Consider the following 13,148-nt stretch of genomic DNA (forward strand, 5'->3'; position numbering starts at 1 on the left):
GCCCAGCTTTTCAAGGCAGCTGAGCTGAGCTGGAATGGAAAAGGCTACGTAGCTCCTTCTTCTTCCCTTGCCTCAGCCCTGGCATTCATCTGGTTCCAAAATGTAGCAGAAACATACCCTGAATAGAAACTGATGTTTTTTCTCCATAAACTGGCTCACTGTGGGGTCAGTAAGTGCCAGAGCTGGCAGAAGGGAGGAGGAAGGTATGGTGGAGGCCAAAGGGAGGCTATGTCCCTTCCAGAGGCAGTGATGCTTAACTGCACCGTAAAATCACATCCTCCATTCATCTCAGCTGATTGCAGAGAAGCTGTGTGGAAACTACGTCAACTGGGATATGGCCCCAATTAATTAGGAAATGTTTTCTAAGGTAAAGCACATTGGAAGGAGAAAGACTGGTGGTTTTTTTTTTACTGAATGGAACCGCAGACTCTTGTGTGCTTATGGCAGTACTGCTCACTGGCTCCTTGCTAGGCTGACTGCACTCAAATTGTGTCAGGGGATTCTGCTGCAACAGCTTTGTTGCTTTAATTATATCTTCAGATGCCATGGAAGACGTTGGGATGTGCCCAGTTCTTGTCCTGTCCTTTTTTTTCCCCTCTACATTCTGTGTTCACAAGGGAGATGGGATCAGGTGAGCCCAGCACACAACTCTTGCTTTGAAGTCAGCAGTCGTTCTGCTGTAGGCATCGATGGGAGAAGTTTCACTTTTAGCATGACCATAAAGTTTTGGAAGACTCATGATTTGTGGCACTAAACTGAACTAAACAAAGTCCTCTTCAAATCTGTTAGGAGAAAAAAACATCCTTACCCTTGCTCTCAAGATACAACCTCGAAAAGTAATTCCCCACTTCTAATTTCTATGATGAATTCTTGCCATGTAGTTACCTGTATATATTTAGGACTCTTTCTGTAGTTTAACCTTTCAAACAGGTAAATGCAATTAAATGTGTGGTGTTGGATTTTTTTTTATTTTTTTTGTTTTTAGGATTAGTCCCAGCATCGTGACTTTTCCATCATGTCAGAACCCATCACGCTCAATGTTGGAGGAAAACTCTATACCACCTCTCTGTCCACCCTGACTAGCTTTCCAGACTCCATGCTGGGGGCCATGTTTAGTGGGAAGATCCCAACCAAGAAAGACAGCCAAGGCAACTGCTTTATCGACAGAGATGGCAAAATCTTTCGCTATATCCTGAACTTCTTACGAACTTCTCACTTGGACCTCCCTGAAGACTTTCAGGAAATGGGCTTACTTCGACGGGAGGTAGATTTTTATCAAATTCAGCCACTGATTGAGGCCTTGCAGGAGAAGGAGGTGGAGCTTTCTAAAGCAGAGAAGAATGCCATGCTCAACATCACCCTTGATCAGAAGACGCAGACTGTTCACTTCACCGTTCGAGAAGCACCCCAAATCTACAGCCTGTCTTCCTCCAACATGGAAGTGTTCAGTGCTCATATCTTCTCCACATCATGTCTGTTCCTGAAGCTTCTCGGTTCCAAACTCTACTATTGCTTCAATGGAAACCTCTCTTCAATATCCAGCTACCTGCAGGACCCCAACCATTTGACCTTGGATTGGGTTGCAAGTGTGGAAGGCCTTCCTGAAGAGGAGTACACCAGGCAGAACTTGAAGAGACTCTGGGTGGTGCCAGATAATAAGCAAATCAATAGTTTCCAGGTGTTTGTGGAAGAAGTGCTAAAAATAGCCATGAGTGATGGCTTCTGCATAGATTCTTCTCATCCACATACTTCAGATTTCATGAATAATAAGATTATTCGCCTAATTCGGTACAAGTAGGAATGGCTGTTTATTATGGTGCCAGCATGGAGATAACACAGGTTTAAGTGTTTCCCTTTAAAACACACTTACAGCCTAATTCAGAATCATGCTTATCTGGATTAAGAGTCACTAACAGGGAGATGATTTTCCTTTAATGTATTTACCAATACGACCTTTCAGAATATGTCCATATTCTAGACGGAAGGAATATTGTCTAACACCTGAATTAAGGATTGGGTCTGTCTCTGCCTCCACCTCTGACCTGCTGTACAATTGTGGGGAAAATCGCTTCTGTCCTTCTTACATTTTCCAGTTGGAAAATGGGCGTGATCCTTAACCTGTACTGCAAGGGTGACGTTAAGGGTTCAGTAATCACGGTTTGGAAGGTATCTGGAGATCAGATGCAGTGAAAGATGCCCTGGAGCACAGTGGACAGCCCGAGGGGCACGTTTTCCATGTCTTGCCATATCACCTGTGCAGAGCATCTGAGAAGCTTGGTTGGATTCACAGAGCAGCCTCCCCCCAAGCACGCGCTCAATATAGCTGTAAAGGATGGTGCAAACCACAAATGAGTAAAGGACCCTGTCGGTTTAGGTTCAACAAAGGATTTCTGTCACCATCTGAAACTGACTTTATTTTTTTTTTTTCTGAACCCTGTGAGGAAGCCCCTGCTCTGTTCTGCTTTCAGGAAGGCTGCGTTTGAATGATGTGACTGGCACGGGGCATGACCAAGGAACCCATAGCAGAGAGAATGGTGTTCTTACAATCCGAGAAGATTTTGGCTGGTGCGGAAACTTTGCTTTGAATGCTCTTAAACCTTTACTTTTACATTCCAAAGGCATCCAAGACAACTAGTCCTTTTCTTTCTGTTAGAATCTTACATTTGTCTAGAGGATGCTGCTGGAACTTTCTGAGGTGGAGACAGATTTGGGGGGTAGAAGGCCCCCAATATCTTCTAAACATTTGAGCCTTTTCTGCCTGGACATGACCTTCTTTTGGGCACATCTCCCTTCAGCAGTGGCTGGAGTGCGTGGGATGCTCTCTGGTTAGGATGGATTCCATCTGAAAAGACAACATTCCCATCAGGTTACACTTGGCATTTTTCATCACAAAAACAGAGGCTCACTTTTCCTATCCTGGTGTACTGAGCCGTATTTTTTATATCATTGTGAAATGGTTAGATCACTCAGCTAGCATTTTACCTGCTTGCTTGGCTTTACTGTCAGGTTGTCGGAGGTAAGGCAGTGGGAAACCAGAGGTGATGACAATGGTCGAGCTCTTTGCTACAAGCCCCGGTCTGTGCTATAATGAAGATCATAATCCACTAGCTGCACGTTAGCTCTAAACATCATTTGTGCCACACTCAAGGTGGTTCATCCTCAGCTAATTAGCATGAGACCCTCTGGAACATTTCCCATTCTCTCTAATGACATAGAAGGGAAAATGTCATAACCAAGTTTTGCATTTAGAATTTTAGTGCTTCCAAAAGTTCTTACCACAGGGCTGCAAAGCTCAGTATTGCTCCTGTTCTTGCTTCCCAGAGTAACTAGTCTGTCATTACATTAAGCTGACCTGCAAACAAGCATAAAGTAGTGTTTTGATACTGCTGTAAAATGAGATAAATATATTTCTACTGTCCCAAGCTGTAATTGCATGAACAACACAAATCAGCATGAGGATGGTAAAAATGCATATTCAGCAGCTATTGGCAGCCTGTTACAAACCACTTCCCCTGTCTGACTTGGTGCTAAACCAACGTGATGTACATGGGACCATATTATTAGGAAGCACTGCCTGGGCTCGAAGCCCTCACAGCCATTAAAGCTGGCAAGTTTTGTGAATTTTGAGGATTGTAAACAGGATTTTGTGGCTGAATTTCAACCTGAGTCACCCCATGTTCTTCCAATTTTAGTTGCATGAGGAAGAACTCCTTTTTTTTTTCCCCCATCCCTGTCCTGAATTATAAAGCAAGCGTCATCTGTTCCAGGCATTGCTGCATGCCACTGACAAGGCAAAGCAACTCCGGTGTGAATCTCATTTCTGACATGAGTTTGCCAGTTAGTTAGACCATCACAGTGATGATCTGGGCAGGTAATATGATTATGATCTGTAAAATGCCATACATGAACCCTCTTTCATCAAATTTACGCCTTGAAACAGATACGCCTTTGCTGGATTTATGCTAACAGAGCTTTTGGGGGCTGTTGGCCAAAGTATTTCTTTTTAGCCCACACCCTTGGTCTGTAACAGGAATTCTTGTACGTCAGGACTAAAATAATACTTAGCTGTAGTAATTTGTTTCCTGGCAGCTTGAGTTTATCCAAGGGCAAGAGCAGTGGGCTTAAATCTCATTTTGAAGTGGGAAGTACTCTGACCTACAGCCTTTAGAGCTCCGGACTGGTACTGCTCCATTCAGTTTCAGCAAAATAAAAATATTTCCTGGAAGAATTGAATCATTACTGCATTTTCTGGTGAAAGGCACATTAAGAGAAGTCCCCAGAAGCACTATGCATATAGCTTAATCTAGAGCATTTACGCTTCCCTTTTGCCCCCATCACCTTTTCTTCAGACTGTAGCAGTACCCACACTAAAAGCAGTTATACAGTTTCTTAAAAGTCTAAACAAGAAATGAAGAATGCCCCAACCTAGCCTGGATAGTAACTGGGGTAATTCTGCTGACGTGGAAATGTGGGTGTGAATCCAAACAGACTGAGGAGAGAACTGAACCTGGGTCTTTTCCTGGAGTTATTTAACCTGTCCGTCTATTATGCAAAAGACGGGCCCCCTGAGTACACATTTGTCAGTGCTCAGGTAACTAAACCAGGCAAAGGTACCGTTGGCCACAAATCTCTGTCATTTATTGTGGAGCAGTCAACACACTGGAGAGATGGGATGCCATCCAGAGGGACCACGACACCCTTGAGAGGTGGGCCCGTGCCAACCACATGAGGTTCAACAAGGCCAAGTGCAAGGTCCCGCACATGGGTGGGGGCAATCCCAAGCACAAATAGAGGCTGGGCGGAGAATGGATGGAGAGCAGCCCTGCAGAGAAGGACTTGGGGTGTGGCTGATGAGAAGTTCAACATGAGCCGGCCATGTGCGCTGGCAGCCCAGAAAGCCAACCATACCCTGGGCTGCATCCCCAGCAGCGTGGCCAGCAGGGCGAGGGAGGGGATTCTGCTCCTCTGCTCCGCTCTCGTGAGACCCCCCTGGAGCCCTGTGTCCAGCTTGGGGGTCCCCAGCACAGGACAGACAGGGACCTGTTGGAGCGGGGCCAGAGGAGGCCACGGGAATGGTCTGAGGGCTGAAACCCCTCTGCTGTGGGGAAGGGCTGGGAGAGTTGGGGGTGCTCAGCCTAGAGAAAGGAAGGCTCCGGGCAGACCTGATTGTGGCCTTGCAGTACCTGAAGGGGCCTACAAAATGGCTGGAGAGGGACTTTTACAAAGGTGTGTAGTGACAGGACAAGGGGTGGTGGCTTTAAGCCAAAAGAAGGGTAGATTTAGATTAGATATAAGGAAGAAATTCTTTATGATGAGGGTGGTGAGGCGCTGGAACGGGTTGCCTAGAGAAGTTGTGGATGCCCCATCCCTGGAAGGGTTCAATGCCAGGTTGGACAGGGCTCTGAGCAACCTGGTCTAGTGGAAGGTGTCCCTGCCCATGGCATGGGGGTTGGACTAGATGACCTCTAAGGTCCCTTCCAACCTTCTGATTAATATGCAGAGAGATGCAAAATATATCTCTTCTGTACACAGGGAGATGCAAAATTTCCAATGAGTATAAAGACATGAGTGAAGATGGGCTTTGGGAGGAATAGAAAAACTTGAGATACCTCTAAATTGCTAAGCAGAATAAACACCTTTAAGCATGAGATACTATTTATAATGCCACAGTCATTCTGCATGCTAATCGAGTACGTGAAGTAAGCAGTAAGTGAATCACTTGTGATTGCAGTCAAACATATGTTATACAAAGGCAGTTGCTATTTCAAACTATACACTAAGCTCAATTTATAGCTGCTCCTTAATTTTGCAATCTGTGAGTTACGTTTTAATGACTATAGGAATGTTCTCTCTCCAAAATATTTGTTCCATTTTTATCTAGATAGCAGGAAAAAGCTAGTTTACCTTTTTTTTTCTTCACCTTTTTACCTAAAAACATAACTTGGTTTTGTTTACCAGTCAACAGCACTGACGATTCTTCTTCTCAAGAGTTTTCCTGCATTAAAGTGAACAGAAACGAAGCCGTATTAAGTACAACGCTACCCCATCACTACTTATGAGTAGTTGGCATTTATTAGCAGTACCATCTAAAAATTATTTCACTGTCGAGTGGAATATTCACTTTCAGAACAAACAATTTTTTTAAGGTCCTGAGAACAAGGAAGGGATCTAGTGAGGTTCTTTCCAATTTTGAAGGGTGCTTTCTTCCACATCTTGGTTCATAACTCCTGTTCCGATTCTCCCATATGCCTGTCTCCCTCAAAACCTTCATCTACAAAACGAGGCTAAGTCCTGCAAACTTTTTTAAATGGCCTAAAAATTGAGAGAGCCACTGAACAGAGAGATCAATAGTATTAGAGCAGAAAAAAACAGAGTTAGGGCAGACGATAAACAAGTTGCTAGCTGCAGTCTAATGGCATTTTCGGATATGGGCATATGCGTAGCACAGTGGGATTTCTTATATGACCAAAAGATTATTATGAAGCATCTTACTGGAGTCCAGAATCACTCATTAATTTCTCTATGTGTTTTTAGGCTTGCTAGCTCTTAAATAATTAACAGTGTCCAGTTACAATGAAGGGACTGAAACCATACATAAATACTAAGACATCTTCAGTTCATGCAGCTGTCGTTAAAGGTCATCAGGAGTTGGTGAGAGGAGTGTTTGTTGCTGCAGGCGATGGCAGGGTAATAAAAGAAACAAGGGTAAAAAGTTAGACCTGAAGGAATTCACACATTAACAAGAAATCCAGGATTTAGAAGGGAGAGAATAAGGAATCTTGATGTGTTCAGGAAAAAAACCCGGCAAGATAACAATGGAGACAAAGATTTTGCTATGGAAGGAGGCTGCGATCAGAACGACTCACTGGTCCTTTCCAGTTTTCATCTCCTATTATGCAACTGGTCGTGCCAAGAGTTACGCTGGTAACCTGTCAGGAGCAGACAGCTTTGCTTCAATTCACATGTGCTTTAAATCACCCAACAGGCGCACTGTTGTAGTTACCCACATTTTAACTGGGTTGCTGAGTACAAATTGCTGCTTGAGTTCACTGGGAGTAAATACCTGCAATCAATCAGATTTATTCCCACTCTAGGAAAAGCTGGCGGGGTCCATATAGAAGGTTGATGGGAGTGACAAATATTGCCTTCAGCCCACGCCATAGACTGTGGAAAATAGGATCTTCTGATACTTCACAGATAAATGGAGAAGATATGAAGAAGACTCCTTTGGGGAGTTTCATTTTCACCCCATCCCTTTGAATTTGGTGTCACCGCTCAGAATTTCAATTATTTTGAAATATTCAACTGCCATTCTATCATTATTCCCATATCCACACACCGATGGTCACAAACATGCAGGGTACAACCAGTGCTAATATGTGGCCCTCTCAGTAGAAGTCTTGTATGTGAATTAGTACAGGCAGTCATGGAGATATTCTGTGCAGGAAGGGCTGGGTTAGGTATAAATACGCAGCTCATGCTCTCAGATTTGACTGGGAATAGCACAAGGGATGGTTTCCCTATAGATTCAGGAAAAAAGGAGCTATAGGGGAGGGTCATATGGAATAATTCCTTTTCTCTTCCTCCTCTTGCCATTCCCCTCCCTTTTATTTTCTTGCTTCTACTCCCAACTGTAGGATTTTCCTGTTGATCAGAATTTGGTCCCCAATTCACTAAAATGCTTCTGAATGAATACTATTTGGAAAGTGTCAAAAGATGTTTTTTATTTGGTACCACTTTCCTAGAGAGCCTGTAGGGCATTTAAAAATCTGGTTGCAGTTCTCTGCCTGTAACTCTTTTGTGAACTGTTACTAATATGTATTTTAGAAAACCATAAATAAAATGTGAATGAAGTGGGAGACACTGTGCCTGACATACGTTTCCTGAGAGAAAAGCAGGCAGTGATGTTTGCTGAATCCGCAGCTTTTCCTCTCTCTAAGGATTTTACACAGTGCGTCTCTGTGGCTGAGAATTGGAGGAAGCTCCCCAAAAACGTGCAGTTATAGAAAACTTGGATGAACAAGCCTTCCTAAATAATCAAATACATCTTAAATGCATTAGCTCATTTATGTTTCAAATATTTATAAACAGAGGATTCATTTCTGCAGTGAAAACTCTTCTAAACCCTAATGCTTTACTGATGAACTTGTCTCTAGTCCCCGAGTTTGAACAAACCATAATATATTGCTACTGTACAGCAAAAAATAAGTTTAACATATTATCTATATGATTTCATACAGCCCCTATAAAGTACTGTTCCCAGATAGATGAAGGTTTGCTGCAAGGAAGCGAAAAGGCATCAGCCTTGCATGCATCTACCCTCCAGGCTGGCGATTTCTTCCAGCTATTAAAAAATTGAGCTTGTTCCTCTGAAAAGAGCACTTTAGACATGGAAGCTGACTCAGATGCCAGTGACACTGGTTGGAGATGGCACCTCCCTGGAGCAGAACTAAGCTGGTGTAATTCGCAGTGGCTTCTACCCAATGCCAAGCAGCTGTTGGCATGAGCGCTGCCATAAATCCCCCCATGCTCTTCACCCAACATTAACTCACCCACGTGAGACCCCCCTGGAGCCCTGTGTCCAGCTTGGGGGTCCCCAGCACAGGACAGACAGGGACCTGTTGGAGCGGGGCCAGAGGAGGCCACGGGAATGGTCTGAGGGCTGAAACCCCTCTGCTGTGGGGAAGGGCTGGGAGAGTTGGGGGTGCTCAGCCTAGAGAAAGGAAGGCTCCGGGCAGACCTGATTGTGGCCTTGCAGTACCTGAAGGGGCCTACAAAATGGCTGGAGAGGGACTTTTACAAAGGTGTGTAGTGACAGGACAAGGGGTGGTGGCTTTAAGCCAAAAGAAGGGTAGATTTAGATTAGATATAAGGAAGAAATTCTTTATGATGAGGGTGGTGAGGCGCTGGAACGGGTTGCCTAGAGAAGTTGTGGATGCCCCATCCCTGGAAGGGTTCAATGCCAGGTTGGACAGGGCTCTGAGCAACCTGGCCTAGTGGAGGGGGGCCCCGCCCATGGCATGGGGGTTGGACTAGATGACCTCTAAGGTCCCTTCCAACCTTCTGATTAATATGCAGAGAGATGCAAAATATATCTCTTCTGTACACAGGGAGATGCAAAATTTCCAATGAGTATAAAGACATGAGTGAAGATGGGCTTTGGGAGGAATAGAAAAACTTGAGATACCTCTAAATTGCTAAGCAGAATAAACACCTTTAAGCATGAGATACTATTTATAATGCCACAGTCATTCTGCATGCTAATCGAGTACGTGAAGTAAGCAGTAAGTGAATCACTTGTGATTGCAGTCAAACATATGTTATACAAAGGCAGTTGCTATTTCAAACTATACACTAAGCTCAATTTATAGCTGCTCCTTAATTTTGCAATCTGTGAGTTACGTTTTAATGACTATAGGAATGTTCTCTCTCCAAAATATTTGTTCCATTTTTATCTAGATAGCAGGAAAAAGCTAGTTTACCTTTTTTTTTCTTCACCTTTTTACCTAAAAACATAACTTGGTTTTGTTTACCAGTCAACAGCACTGACGATTCTTCTTCTCAAGAGTTTTCCTGCATTAAAGTGAACAGAAACGAAGCCGTATTAAGTACAACGCTACCCCATCACTACTTATGAGTAGTTGGCATTTATTAGCAGTACCATCTAAAAATTATTTCACTGTCGAGTGGAATATTCACTTTCAGAACAAACAATTTTTTTAAGGTCCTGAGAACAAGGAAGGGATCTAGTGAGGTTCTTTCCAATTTTGAAGGGTGCTTTCTTCCACATCTTGGTTCATAACTCCTGTTCCGATTCTCCCATATGCCTGTCTCCCTCAAAACCTTCATCTACAAAACGAGGCTAAGTCCTGCAAACTTTTTTAAATGGCCTAAAAATTGAGAGAGCCACTGAACAGAGAGATCAATAGTATTAGAGCAGAAAAAAACAGAGTTAGGGCAGACGATAAACAAGTTGCTAGCTGCAGTCTAATGGCATTTTCGGATATGGGCATATGCGTAGCACAGTGGGATTTCTTATATGACCAAAAGATTATTATGAAGCATCTTACTGGAGTCCAGAATCACTCATTAATTTCTCTATGTGTTTTTAGGCTTGCTAGCTCTTAAATAATTAACAGTGTCCAGTTACAATGAAGGGACTGAAACCATACATAAATACTAAGACATCTTCAGTTCATGCAGCTGTCGTTAAAGGTCATCAGGAGTTGGTGAGAGGAGTGTTTGTTGCTGCAGGCGATGGCAGGGTAATAAAAGAAACAAGGGTAAAAAGTTAGACCTGAAGGAATTCACACATTAACAAGAAATCCAGGATTTAGAAGGGAGAGAATAAGGAATCTTGATGTGTTCAGGAAAAAAACCCGGCAAGATAACAATGGAGACAAAGATTTTGCTATGGAAGGAGGCTGCGATCAGAACGACTCACTGGTCCTTTCCAGTTTTCATCTCCTATTATGCAACTGGTCGTGCCAAGAGTTACGCTGGTAACCTGTCAGGAGCAGACAGCTTTGCTTCAATTCACATGTGCTTTAAATCACCCAACAGGCGCACTGTTGTAGTTACCCACATTTTAACTGGGTTGCTGAGTACAAATTGCTGCTTGAGTTCACTGGGAGTAAATACCTGCAATCAATCAGATTTATTCCCACTCTAGGAAAAGCTGGCGGGGTCCATATAGAAGGTTGATGGGAGTGACAAATATTGCCTTCAGCCCACGCCATAGACTGTGGAAAATAGGATCTTCTGATACTTCACAGATAAATGGAGAAGATATGAAGAAGACTCCTTTGGGGAGTTTCATTTTCACCCCATCCCTTTGAATTTGGTGTCACCGCTCAGAATTTCAATTATTTTGAAATATTCAACTGCCATTCTATCATTATTCCCATATCCACACACCGATGGTCACAAACATGCAGGGTACAACCAGTGCTAATATGTGGCCCTCTCAGTAGAAGTCTTGTATGTGAATTAGTACAGGCAGTCATGGAGATATTCTGTGCAGGAAGGGCTGGGTTAGGTATAAATACGCAGCTCATGCTCTCAGATTTGACTGGGAATAGCACAAGGGATGGTTTCCCTATAGATTTAGGAAAAAAGGAGCTATAGGGGAGGGTCATATGGAATAATTCCTTTTCTCTTCCTCCTCTTGCCATTCCCCTCCCTTTTATTTTCTTGCTTCTACTCCCAACTGTAGGATTTTCCTGTTGATCAGAATTTGGTCCCCAATTCACTAAAATGCTTCTGAATGAATACTATTTGGAAAGTGTCAAAAGATGTTTTTTATTTGGTACCACTTTCCTAGAGAGCCTGTAGGGCATTTAAAAATCTGGTTGCAGTTCTCTGCCTGTAACTCTTTTGTGAACTGTTACTAATATGTATTTTAGAAAACCATAAATAAAATGTGAATGAAGTGGGAGACACTGTGCCTGACATACGTTTCCTGAGAGAAAAGCAGGCAGCGATGTTTGCTGAATCCGCAGCTTTTCCTCTCTCTAAGGATTTTACACAGTGCGTCTCTGTGGCTGAGAATTGGAGGAAGCTCCCCAAAAACGTGCAGTTATAGAAAACTTGGATGAACAAGCCTTCCTAAATAATCAAATACATCTTAAATGCATTAGCTCATTTATGTTTCAAATATTTATAAACAGAGGATTCATTTCTGCAGTGAAAACTCTTCTAAACCCTAATGCTTTACTGATGAACTTGTCTCTAGTCCCCGAGTTTGAACAAACCATAATATATTGCTACTGTACAGCAAAAAATAAGTTTAACATATTATCTATATGATTTCATACAGCCCCTATAAAGTACTGTTCCCAGATAGATGAAGGTTTGCTGCAAGGAAGCGAAAAGGCATCAGCCTTGCATGCATCTACCCTCCAGGCTGGCGATTTCTTCCAGCTATTAAAAAATTGAGCTTGTTCCTCTGAAAAGAGCACTTTAGACATGGAAGCTGACTCAGATGCCAGTGACACTGGTTGGAGATGGCACCTCCCTGGAGCAGAACTAAGCTGGTGTAATTCGCAGTGGCTTCTACCCAATGCCAAGCAGCTGTTGGCATGAGCGCTGCCATAAATCCCCCCATGCTCTTCACCCAACATTAACTCACCCACAGACGCCATGTTTCTGGGTGTGGGGGGGGACACTGGTCTCTGTTCAAAACCAACAGGGTTAAGCCTGTGCTGATGGTGAGCAGCGTGGTGGGCTCGCCAGCACCCTACCCCACATCGCAGAGGAGAGGCAAAGCAGCATCCAGAGAGAGTTCCTAAAAGATTACGCAGATCCAAGGTGAGCCAGAGCCCTCCATCTCTTTAACCATATCCCAGGGACAGGGGAGTCTCCTGGAAGAAGCAATGGCTGATGTCGAACCCTGCAGGAACAGCATTTCTCAACTCTAGTAAATATAGAGAAGGGGCATGAAGGGATGGAGTTGGGGCTGAGCTCAGGTGATGCCAACCCTGTGCGAGAGCAGTAATGATGAACATGGAACTGGCACCACAGCCTGTCCCCTGCTCACCGGGATGCTGGATGCCAGGAGCAGCCCAGGGCCAGGCAGCTACAAGTACAGCCCCATAGCGACCTCATACCCCCCAACCCAATCCCACAACACCCAGGCCCAACACCCCCTAACTCCATACGTGGTCCCACAGCCATTGAGTCATAAAATCATTTAGGTTGGAAAAGACCAGCGCTAAACCCTGTCCCTAAGCACCTCATCTACCTGTCCTTCAAATCCCTCCAGGGATGGGGACTCGACCCCTTCCCTAGGCAGCCCCTTCCAGTGCCTGACAGCCCTTTTGGGGAAAATGTTTTTCCCCAATGTCCAACCTAACCCTGCCCTGGCACAACTCGAGGCCGTTTCCTCTCGTCCCATCGCCCATTCCCTGGGAGCAGAGCCCGACCCCCCCGGCTCCCCCTTTGTCCTGGTTTCGGCTGGGATAGAGTTAATTTTCTTCATAGTAGCTAGCATAGTGCTGTGTTTTGGATTTAGTACTAGAAGAATGTTGGTAACACTCTGATGTTTTTAGTTGTTGCCAAGTAGTGCTCAGACTACTCAAGGACTTTCTGAGCTTCTCCTGCTCGGCCAGGGGCATAACAAGCTGGGAGGGAGCACAGCCAGGACAGCT

The 13,148-nt window shown here is 44.1% G+C and overlaps 2 protein-coding genes across 2 annotated transcripts in view; both read left to right on the forward strand.

Moving 5' to 3' along the window:
• ALG8 (ALG8 alpha-1,3-glucosyltransferase) overlaps nt 1-13,148 on the forward strand; it is a 36,529-nt gene that overhangs the window by 8,509 nt on the left and 14,872 nt on the right. The window contains exon 3 of the mRNA XM_009637130.2: nt 3,371-3,372. Coding sequence (XP_009635425.2) covers nt 3,371-3,372 — 2 coding nt within the window. The remainder of the gene's footprint in view (nt 1-3,370; nt 3,373-13,148) is intronic.
• Nucleotides 1,016-1,798, forward strand: KCTD21 (potassium channel tetramerization domain containing 21). The gene has a single exon (XM_009637129.1). The coding sequence runs from the start codon at nt 1,016-1,018 to the stop codon at nt 1,796-1,798; it is 783 nt and encodes a 260-aa protein (XP_009635424.1).

The sequence above is a fragment of the Egretta garzetta genome, unplaced genomic scaffold, assembly GCF_000687185.1.
Source record: "Egretta garzetta isolate BGI_Z169 unplaced genomic scaffold, ASM68718v1 scaffold323, whole genome shotgun sequence".
NCBI classification, from domain to species: Eukaryota; Metazoa; Chordata; class Aves; order Pelecaniformes; family Ardeidae; genus Egretta; species Egretta garzetta.